This window comes from Patiria miniata, unplaced genomic scaffold, assembly GCF_015706575.1.
Source record: "Patiria miniata isolate m_02_andy unplaced genomic scaffold, ASM1570657v1 HiC_scaffold_1, whole genome shotgun sequence".
Taxonomy (NCBI): domain Eukaryota; kingdom Metazoa; phylum Echinodermata; class Asteroidea; order Valvatida; family Asterinidae; genus Patiria; species Patiria miniata.
In genome coordinates, this window is record NW_024037047.1 from 16,354,338 (window position 1) to 16,366,110 (window position 11,773).

At 42.8% G+C, this 11,773-nt stretch overlaps 2 protein-coding genes across 2 annotated transcripts; both read left to right on the forward strand.

Moving 5' to 3' along the window:
- The first annotated feature begins 7,132 nt into the window (after positions 1-7,132).
- On the forward strand, positions 7,133-7,828 carry LOC119730883. Its single transcript, XM_038203950.1, has one exon. It carries the CDS (start codon positions 7,133-7,135, stop codon positions 7,826-7,828), a length of 696 nt encoding a protein of 231 aa, XP_038059878.1.
- A 748-nt stretch (positions 7,829-8,576) lies between these two features.
- Positions 8,577-11,564, forward strand: LOC119723737. The gene has a single exon (XM_038194560.1). The coding sequence runs from the start codon at positions 9,027-9,029 to the stop codon at positions 10,707-10,709; it is 1,683 nt and encodes a 560-aa protein (XP_038050488.1). The 5' UTR covers positions 8,577-9,026; the 3' UTR covers positions 10,710-11,564.
- Positions 11,565-11,773: the final 209 nt, after the last annotated feature.

Genomic DNA, 11,773 nt, shown 5'->3' on the forward strand with positions numbered 1-11,773 from the left:
ATGAGTGGGAAACATGCTCGTTTATGTAGTTTGCGCCTCTCAAGTTGGTGTATCCAATTTAATAAGAGTTTTAAAAGGGAAATTCATCACTCCCGGCCATTTTGTTTCATTTTTTTTATGCCAAAAAGAACTACCATCAATCTGGGGGGAAAAAAAATGGCCCTTAGGATCGCTAAAGTGTTCGTCTCGTGTGTTTGCTTGATTTCCGGCCTTCGATGCGGTTCTCCGTAATTTATCTCTCGTTAATAATTCAGAATCCGTCATGATTGGGTATGATTTCCAATCCATTCATGTGCTGGGCAGGCTTTTCTACATCGTAACAAAAATCTAAATGCCATGACAACTTGCCGAATTGGACTATTACGCGGACATTTATATGTATTTCTCAATAATGCGAAAGGTTGCATTATTGCGTAATTCGCAAAAGCATTACTATTTCGAACATTTAGGCAGGCGTAATATTATTGCATAATAAAGTATATTGCAGCATTTTACAATTCTGGGGGTTATTTTATAAAGCAGTACGTGTGTAACGATGCTTTCGCACCAAGGGATTATTTCGTTAAGCTATTTAGCATGTGCATTGCGAAACTTTTCGCTATGGCGGTTTTTTTTTTCTTTTTTAAGCCGTGCAAAATCGGCCTCCGTACCATACAATCGTAATTAGCGGTAATAAAGCCGTTCTTAAGTAAATTGTGCACGAGATTTTGTATTCTTAAGTTGAAATTCTGCAAACGCTGACTGATACACTATCGTTTGGCGTTGGAATGATCATTGTGCTCAACATTCTAATTAAACACATAAAAAAAAATTCCTTAGCGGGCGGCTAATTATTGAACTTTAACTCGTTCTTAAGCACAAAATGCACGGGAAAATCCATTCTTGAGTTGCAGATCTTGCATTTTGGTCACGTTAATTAGCTTTTAGTGAAGGTTTCGCTCTTGTGCTCAAAATTCTAATTAAAGGTGAATAATTAGCACTAATTAGGCCATTCTTAAGTATGGATTGCAAGGGAGTTCTCATTCTTAAACAATTGGTCATTGGTAAGTTCATCGCGTTGGAATCGTGCTTGTGCGCAATATTCTAATTAAAATTCCATTTTAGGGGTCTTTCGGCGGTGCCCCCCTTCCAAACGCACGGGGTGTGACACTTAAGAATGACGGTTTCGAAGGTTAGACACCCCCACCTTCTCGCTGCCACCATCAAACCTTTTGTGCGCGATATTCTAATTAAACCTCACTGGCCTCTCGGACTACTAGAGCTCCGATCCCCTCGAATTCGGTCGGGGACACCTTCATGGGCGTCGCCAAGATATTTTCTAGAGGGGGAAAAACATATTTTCCCTAAAAATCCTGTATTTCTCAACATATTCTCGATTTCACAGTTTTAGAGGGGGGGGGGGGGTAAGCCCCCCCCCCCCCTCGCGACGCCATGGACGCCTTAAACTTTCGACTCATTTAACCAGCAAGGCATGGACATGTGTCCCTCAAATATTTTCCTCACCGTTTTTTAATAGCCTTCTTGAATCCCCCAGAAATGCAACATTGCAGTGACCAAATGTGTATAATGAAAGTGTCAAGTCAGTATGATTACATTTAGTATTTTAATGATGGAAACCATTGTACCGTGGCCAGCTAATTATTTTTTGTGCAAATTCGTCATAACTGCAAATTAAATCCAAGTAGGGTTTCAAGAAAGCATTCCCCCCCTCCCTAATTATCAATTTATTTAAGTCCTTATAAATTATTCGTCCTTCAAAAAGGGTGGAATTTTGGTAATTTTTTTTCGCCAACATGTCTTATAATCTCACTGAAATTGTTACATGTGATAGCCTAGCTAGGTGTTATAAAAATAAACACGACCAAAATACTGTTGTCATGGTTGTAGGCCTATAAATATTCAATTTTCAAAAAATGAAATTAATTTAGTTTCAACACCAAAATGAATAACAAACAAAACCTATTAGGTCTGGTTTCTCAGAAAAGTTCAATGTTACATAAAATGACAACCCTTGTATATTTACAAAACTTCAAAATAAAAGAAAATGCATCAATGAATTGAAATTAAATCGCCATTTTGGCAATGCTAGAAAAACTCGCAAAGAAATTCACAAAATAAATATTCCATGAAGTCATACCCAAATTTATGGGCAATTATACAAGACAAGGCAGGTCTAGTAAAGCTGGTCCCAGAGCACACACAAATCAATTGTAGTTGATTAAGCTGTAGTGGTAACATGATTAAAGTTAAAAAAAAATTCCACTTAATGAGTCGTTCGCATGGAGCCTAGACTTATTGCCTTTTATCGACTTATTATGTATCATAAAAGTCCATAGGAGAAGCGGCACCAGACTAATGCACATGGTGTAGGGCCATGAAATTACACACGCGTCTATGGTAGCGGTTGCAGCCACTTCCCATACTCTCGTGTATTATTTCAAGCCATATCTTTGTAATTCGGACACGGCCAAGGATGCCACATGACATACATGAATAGGCAAGCCTCGCAAAGATGCTCCCATACGTGTGTAAGTCATAAGTGACTGTCAGTCAGTGAGGCATGAAGATGACATAGACTGGCCTTTTGGGACGAGCAAAAACAACACTGTACCATTTATAATCTAGATACATAACACTCTAAGCTAAGTAAATTGCAAATTGCATTACAATATCAAACCTAATGTATAGAGTGTGCCAAAAAGTGCAACATTCAGAAACAAATACATAAAACTGTTTAATGTTTTTCCTTCCATGAAATTATATTTTACATTAAAGCCTGACTATTTCTCAATCCACTCCTTTCACCCAATTCCATTTTTAAATTTTACTTGGGCCACTCTCACCTGGACATGCTGAATCTGGGTTGAGCATTGAATAAGCATTGAATAGGCATTGAAGTTGGTGACATCACAGGTGAGAGTGGCCCAAGTAAAATTTACACCCTTTCACTTATTTGATTGTATTTCCGGATCTAGGGACCCAAATGGAATGGGGTAAAAAGGAGTGGATTGAGAAATAGTCAGGCTTTCATGTAATGTATAATTTCATTGAAGGACAAAAAAACCATTAACCCTAACTCCCCAACATTATTTACTAGGAATCATACCCATCCTGGCAAATTCCAACACCGTACTGGAAACTGCACACACATACTTCTGACTTGGATTCTTGAGGTGTGCCAACTAAATGTAAAAGACTGTCAGTTTAGGGGTACATGTACTGTACCCATCCTGACAGATTCCAACAAAGCATGCCGTTGGGGTTTGATGGGTTGAGTTCTGTCGGGGTAAAACAGTTTCAATTAAATTTATTTGTGTTCTGAATGTTGCACTTTTTGGCACACTACTGAATTTAACAGGTGAAACAGTATTTTCAACAAACTTCCAGCTTGTATACCAGGGCTTAGTTGACCAAGCAAGAATAATTCAGTTTTGAGTCATCAACCATTCATTTTGTGACCCTTGCTTAACATTCAGTGAATGACAACCAAGTGTCAGGAATTTAACAAAAATTATAATGGGAACCACCAACACGGGGCTCTTAGTTTTTACAAATTGTCTACTTGAACTCTTTGAATTTTTGTTGGGGGTAGACTTTTTTAAATTGTATAAGGAATTGAATAAAATATGAATGACAGCCATTTAGTTAAGGTACTGTTTACACGTTCAAACTTTTTTTTCAAAAGCCCTGCTTTTGTGTCATGGAAATTTATAAATATTATATAACAATATGCATACATGTAAGAAGTAAGTGGAAGATGTTTACTTCTTAACATTACCTCGATGTTCATAATCTTAGATTCCATACATTTCCTTTCCGGTATACAATGTGTATTCGGTGGAAAGCCAAACTCTGTTCATAATCATAATAAGTTCCAACGTGTACATTTCCTTTCTGGTGTACAATGTATTCGGTGGAAAGCCAAACTCTGTTAATAATCTTAGGTTCAATACATGTACATTTCCTTTGAACTGGTATACAATGTATTCGGTGGAAAGTCAAACGTCACCCAGCGGTCAACTCAGTGCAACCATGGTTACTGGCTCACGGGCACTCCAACGGCCCAGTGAACACTGTGGCTGTTGTGATCCGTTTCATTATTATCCTCTTTGAAGTGAAAATAAGCCCAAATGTGGTTGTAACTGGTGTGGTGACAATCTGCTGTAAAGGCACTAACCATTTTCAGGTGCTAATTTGTGAAAATGTTCTCTAAATTTAGAATGTAAAATTGGTGTCTGTGATCGTGTGTGTTCAACGTATGTAAAAGTTGTTGGTATGGAATGCATGTGAACCGTTGTTAAGGAAGTGAGCCTGACCTGGGGAGGAGGTTACGTCAAGCATTCTCAGTGTATTCTTTACAACTAAAGACTTGCTTTAATTTTCCAAATTATATACATGTTCATGTCACAAGCATGTATCAAAAATTGGATTCGTTAAAATAACAATTAGTTGATAAATATTTCAGTTTCAATTACTTAAACTTAGATCTGCATGTGCAAAAACAAATTGTGGATACACAGCACTTTAAACCTCCCTCTCTCACTGCCATAACAGAGAAAGTCCCTATTTGTCGAAATGTATCAAGGGAAAGGTTTTGAAAACAACATTTGCAAACATCAAAAATCAAAACTACCAAATTATTGTGAAATACCTTACTTGACTGTTAGTGAATGACAGTCTAAAGCATCCTGTGAAATCATGGTACGTAGTGTGCTGACATTTTCAAGAAAAATTGTATTTTATTGATCAACTGGTTTTTTTTTCCTTCAAATACTGCCCCCAATTCAATTTCCAATATTTAGTTAGTCTGAAGTGTTTGCCATCGATTACACATCTCTGTGAACCGGTGCAAGTCTTCGAGACTGGTTTCCTGATGTTAAACATCTACAAATTGCTCCATACATGTATGTACATGTAGTTGACTTTGTTGTTGCACCATTGGCCTTCAATTTGGTCGACATTAATTGAAAACTACTGGGTGTCTGCTATCAATATAACACCCCATCATTGTTATGGGGTGCAAACACTCTTTGTTTGTTGAACATGATTCAGATTGTTCTGTTTTATCATAGAGAAGTGACAATGGGGCATGGTATTACGTTTGTGTATTATTACTCTTATGTCACTCTACTGACATAATTGTCTATTTACAAACATAACATAATGACAGACTGATTATGCAGCATGAGTTTACAAGAGGACACTAAAGCTATAAACGGGACTGCCAGACAACTTCTGCACACTCCTGCCGTTAGTGGTACATGCTAGTCATTGAAATACAGCTATAGCAAGATGAGCTTCAGAGAGGCCCTGATTCTTCAGGAAAATTTGACAGGAACAAGATTTGAACAGGTTTATGGCTAAAATGATCCATTATCCAGAGTCATAGAAGTCTTCAGACAAGCCACTGACATCTTATACTAGCCCTGATGAGAAGAAGAGGAAGACTTCACAGATGATACAGTTCATGATGACAGGGGTGATGGTGACAATGAAGAAGAGGATCTTCAGGGTAAAGACGATTCATCATTAATAGATATTGCGTCTGAACCAACGCAAACAAAGACTTGGAAAAGAAGGAAAAATGCCTGTCGATACTGGCTCGGATGATGACCCCATCAAGCCGAGACAAAACCAGCATCCCAAATACCATGAAGATTGCCATGGGTGGACAAGAGATCACACCAAGCTTCACATCAACAGCTTCAAGGGGAGCAGTATGGCCCGACCTTTGAGCGGCGTGAAGGGGATGACCCACTGCAGTACTCTATCAAGTACTACAAGGATAACATCAATGGCAGACCTAATCCTCGATAACAGGCAAAAAGGACCGCTACATGTACATCAAGATGCACCTATTGCACCATCTCCAGTGAATCTGGGACCATGTCATCAACTGCTGTTTAGCCAACTACAATCCTTGTAAAGAAATCGGCCTGAATGAAGCCATGATCAAATACAAAGGCACCAAGGCCAATGTGAGACGATTCATCTTGACTCCAAAGCCTTGCAAGATGTGATTCAAGGTTTATGTTGTCTTCTTCATATAATGGTCCACGTAGAGCGCCACCAGAAGATAAAGGACATCAGCATAAAGATGATGGAGCCCTTCCTTGATCATTATCACCAGCTCCATCGCGACCTACAAGTGTGTTGCCTTCAAATTGGCAGCAAAAGGGCAGCTGGACAACTTCAGTACAAATGTAGAAGTTATAACGTAACCGGCACTGCCGTATAAAGAATTATGGGCATGGCACCTCAACGCACTACCTACACAAAACAGAAGGAGCAGATGACTGCATTCCTGTGGCATTACGCCAAGGTTATCTCTGTACACTCTAGATGTACATGCAATCAGGACTACCGGAATAAGGTGACTGACTTTATCACCAGAAACATCAAGGAGGGTGAAAAGAGTTCCAGTAAGAAGGATGTTCAAGCTCTCTCGCAGCCCATTTCATACACCAAATTCATGGGTGGTGTTGACGTATCCCATCAACTTCGGCATACTACTCTTACAGCCCTCAGTCCATGCACTGGTGGAAAAAGATCTTATACTTTCGTGTTGATGTCGCTCAAGTAAATACTTGGCATTGCGAAGCTAAGATGATGCCGTTACCTACCGCATGTTCACTGTCGAGATTGGTGAGAGGCTAACTGCCGGCTTTGTAGAGGGAACCACAAGACATCGCCAGCATATACAACTACCACAAGTGCCACAATCTATCGACCCAACTACCGGTATCATGCCATTTGTATGTGTCCTGTGCCGTCGCCAATCATGCTACATACATGTACATATCTGCCGTGGCAGATGTTTCCTGGAGTTCCACTCTGCAGAATAATCGTTTGGTGTTGCTTTTCTTTCTTATAACAAGAATAAAACAAACAAAAGAAATCCAGAAGAAAGGGACAAACTTAGCAGAAGAAATAAAAAAGGGAAACGAGGAAATGATGATTGATAAACAGATTTGAAGAAGAAAATCTGTGAATAATCTGAGCGAAAAAAATAAAAACAAAAATGAAATTGGTAAATTGGGACCGATAAAGGGGGTTTAAAATCTACGTGCTGGCTGAGTCGGCTACTGGAGCTGTCCTCAACTTCATGGCACACCCCTGGGGGAAGACAAAGATGACTGACATCACAACTAAAGTCCTAAGACACCACCGTCACCGCCACCACCACGTCTTCACTGACCGCTTATACACGTCCATCCCTCAGGCCAGAGCCTTACTGGCCCGTCAAGTATACTTGAGCGGAGTGATCAAGAGCAACAGCAGAGGCCTGCCCAAGGATCTGACAGGGAAGTTGGCACAGATGAGGCGTATCAAGAGGGGCACGTTTCATGCGAGACAAAACAGCCAACTGGTAGCCACAGCTTGGAAGGACAGCAAGGCCATGTTAGTGCTGTCCTCAGCCCATCAAGGATGGCGTGATCCGGACACCCACAACGTCCAGCGGAAAGTCCCTGACGACAGCGGGCGGAGGAAGTCCAAAGTCATTCCAGCTCCCCCTCAGGTGATTGATTATATCAACAACATGGGAGGAGTTGACCGAGGAGACCAGCTCCGTGCCAACTACACCTGCTCCCGTAAGGCCCAGTACTGGTGGAAGAAGATACTGTACTTTTTGATTGACATCAGCCGCGTCAACGCCAATATCTGTTACGCCAAGCACCGCCATCAAGCACAGGATCTTCCATCTAGCTCCACTGACGAGGATGCAGGCCACACCACCACTAAGCTCCTAAGTCACGCCAACTTCATCCTGGAGCTGGACACGGAGCTGGTCAATGGCTATGCTGGGGGCTCCACAAATCCCCAGTGAACGGCACCCACCACCATCCCAGGACAGAACATCAAGGGGCACTACAGCACCAAGATGCCGGGCCAATACCCGAAGTGCTGCCAGTGGTGTCTGCACAACGACGGAGTAACCCAGTCCGGTTGGGTTAAGACCACCAGAAGTGGCTGCGCCGCCTGCATGGTGAACTTGTGTCCAGGGCCTTGTTTCATCAAATTCCACCAGGCAGCAACCCGCCACTACTCCACGGCATCAACATCAGCCACCACTGACTCCTCATCAGCCCCCGAACCACCGCCGAAGAAGAAGAAGAAGAAGAAGACGAAGAAGACATCCAAGAAATAGAGGATGCAAAAAAAGCATATCTTCTACTTGCGCGTTGCATTTAGAGTACACTTTTAAAATTCAATCCATCTATTTTGATTGTGTTCTACAAACACGCACATAAATTCAAAATGTCTGCACCAAGAGCGGCTTCAAAGCGTCTCCGCGCAAAAGAATGAGGAGTTAGCGCTCTAGTAATTTAATATAGCTCTATGGTTCCTGCAGATCACAGCTTGGACAAACATCAACATGCGCAAGGTTGGCAGACGCCTGATGACGACGGTGGAAGAGGTTAGAGCTTGGTTCTGGATCCACGTGGTGAAGGGACTGACCAAGATTCCTACTACCAGAACTACTGGTCAGCCGATCCTGGTTATTACAACTGGCTGAATGCAGGTACCATCCCTTGCCACAGATTTGAACTGCTATTAACCCTAACCCTGCCAGACGCAGCACAGTGCACCAGGCGGGAAATATCTGGTGCACTTTGATGGAAAATGCTACCAAAGATTGATGTGAAGTGTGTAGCAATACTGATGCGTAGAGAGGTCAAACCAGCTTATGTGTTGGGAGTTTGGTAACTGCACTTGACTTTTTCACTGGTGGGCTGCTGGTAGCTGTCACTGGGGTTACTGGGCTAACTGAAAGGTGGTCAATATTGGGTTTCACTATACTGTCAAAGTGTTGTCTGCACAACATCTAATGGGTTGTTTCAAAGGTAAGTACATTTTGGGATAGTGGATTTATTTCAAAGGTAAGTACAATGTAAGTTACATATGAGAAAGTATGTTTTCTACATGAATAATTGTTTTTTTAAATATTATATAATAACAAAACATAAATATTCATAACTGTTATCCAATATTATATAATATATTACGTTTTATTATGTAACATCATGCCCCCAAAATGTATAAAAGGGGCAGAAAATTTCTCCAGTCCACCCATTCTTACGAATGCAACAAGCGAAATAATGTCTCGAGAAGCAAGAGCTCTGCAGCTTGGCTTGAGAGAAGGTGAAAGAGAAATATTTATGAAAGAGATCATGGAGGAGCCAGGCAAGAAAGGAAGAAGAGAGACCGGCAAACATCCTGCCAAGAAAGTAGCAAAAGAAGGAGGGACGGGGAAAGGACGCCACCCACTGGCCCAGATGCACAACCCGACATACCAAGCACGGTTGAAGGAGGCAAGAAGACAAGAACTGACACTAGCACTGAGGAGGAGCTGTGGGGATTTAGCAATCCCCATGACCACTAAGACATACCGAGCTGTTGTGGACATCTCTGACAGTGAGGAGGAGGCGTACCTGGATGATGTGGTGGACCAGATTCTAGAGGAGGAGGAGGAGGAGGTGGAGCTAGGCAATACTTGTGCCTCTGCTGAGCTGGAGACAGGGGAGACCACCTCCACAGAGGAGCAGCTCCAGACGGATGACTGTCGGCAACAAAGCTCAAGCACGGAAGAGACTACCGAGGAGGATGAAGATGAGATGGGAGGAGAGGAGTCATCTCAAGGAGAGGAGTCACCTGCACCAGCAAAGGATGGCCGAAGAAGGAAGAAGAAGCCTGACCCCCAGCCAGACTCGGATAACGACCCCAATCCACCCCAGACCGATGATGAGGACTTCCCACCAGACAACCTGGGCTGGACTAGATCCCTCAGCAAGGTCAAGGTGAAGGACTTCACAGGACCCCAGCAAGGACCCAACTTCCGAAAGAAACGAGACCCTGTGAAGTATTTCCTGAAATTCTTCCCACTCAGCCTGTTCCTGCTTAAATCCACCTGGACCAACACCAACATGCGGAAGGCTGGCAGCCGACTACTGACATCAGTGGAAGAGGTGAAGGCTTGGTTCGGTATACATATGGTGATGGGACTGACAAAGATTCCGTACTACCAGAACTACTGGTCTTTTGATCCAGGGTATTATAACCGCCTCATCGCAAGTACAATGACTCGCCACAGATTCGACACGATCACCAAACACCTGGCCTGTGCAGACCCCAACACCAGCCCTGAGATGATTGTGGACAAGATTCAACGGTACCGCCACATGCGAAGTCATCCCCTCTACCCGCTCCAGCCTGTATGGGATGAAGTCCTGTCCAATTGCAGGGACAAGTACACCATGGGCCAGCATTTGGCTATCGACGAAGCGATGATAAAGTACTCTGGCTTCAAGGCTAAAGTCCGCAAGTTCTTTATGCCTCTGAAGCCAATCAGGGCAGGATTCAAGTTGTACGCCACTGCAGAGTCCTCCACCGGCTACCTAGCCAACTTCATGCTTCACCCCTACCAGAAGGGCAAGCCTGCCAAAATGGCCGACATTGCCATGGCAGTTGCTTGGCCATTTTTTGGACTGTACCACAAGATATACACCGACAAGCTTTACACGTCGTTGGAGCTGGCCCGACGTCTGCTGGCAGAGAGGACATACCTGACAGGAGCTGTAAAGCTAGTCAGCAAGGGGCTGCCTGTTGACTTCAGCAGCAACCAGGACAAGAACCCACATCATCATCGAAAGGTGAAGGAGCTGGGCAAGATGCCTAGAGGCAGTTTCTACACCCGCCAGCTAGGCTAGATGACCGCCGTGGTGTGGAAGGATACCAGGGTCCTTCCCCTCCTCAGTTCCTGCCATCAAGGGTACAGGAACAAGACACGGGACACCCTGCAGAGGAAGATCAGCCGGAGAGGGCGGCGAGTACAGGAGGCAGTGACGGCACCCAGGCAGGCCATAGATTACACCAAGCACATGGGTGGAGTAGATCGGGCAGACCAGTTCCGGAGCTACTACACCTGCTCGCGGAAGAGCCAACAGTGGTGGCGGAAGATCTTATATTTCCTCATCGATGCGAGCCGAGTTAATGGCTGGATCACCTACTGCCATCACCACACCAAGAAGCAAATCAGACCATCCTCCAAGAGATCCCATTCGAGCTTTGTGATGGATGTGGCCAAGGGGCTGATTGCGGGCCACTCACGAGGCACAGCCGAACCCCAGTCCAACACCAGAGAGCCCCAGAACCTGCCCAGTCACCGCCGCCAGAAGATACCGTCAAAGTGGTCTAAGCGATGCAAGAGGTGCCTAAGAACTGGAAGAAAGAACTCATCGGGGAACACGCCTGTGACGAGACATGGATGCATGATGTGCAATGTTCACCTGTGCGAGGGCCGCTGCTTCCTGGAATTTCACAACCACTAGTTCCAAAAATGCTAAAGGCTACAAAAACCATCTAAACAAAACAGAAAAGAATGAAAAAGTAGAAGACTGGAAGTTGTAAATAATGTAAATAGTAGGAAGAAAACATAAAAGAAGAAATAGACAAACAGAAACCAATGAAAAGTAAGAAGAGTTTAATAATAAAAGCAGACAAAATGTGTAAATAATGTAAATAATAGAAGGAAAGTATAAAACAACAAAAGGAATAACAGAAAAGCATGAATACTAAAAGAGTTTATTTATTTATTCCATTTCTTTACCCTAAAGAGTTTACAAAGAAGAAGAAGAAAAAAGTATGTAAATAGTGTAAATTATAGAAAGGAAAATACTGGTAAAGAGAAGAAAAAGAATCACAGGAAAACAAAAAGAAAATAATGTAAATAAGTTATGTAAATAGTAAAAAGAAAAATACACTAGAAGAAAAA

Bases quoted from the DNA above. Each gene is read 5' to 3' on its own strand.
- LOC119723737 (XM_038194560.1), top strand. From the start codon at position 9,027: ATGCCCCCAAAATGTATAAAAGGGGCAGAAAATTTCTCCAGTCCACCC.
- LOC119730883 (XM_038203950.1), top strand. From the start codon at position 7,133: ATGACTGACATCACAACTAAAGTCCTAAGACACCACCGTCACCGCCAC.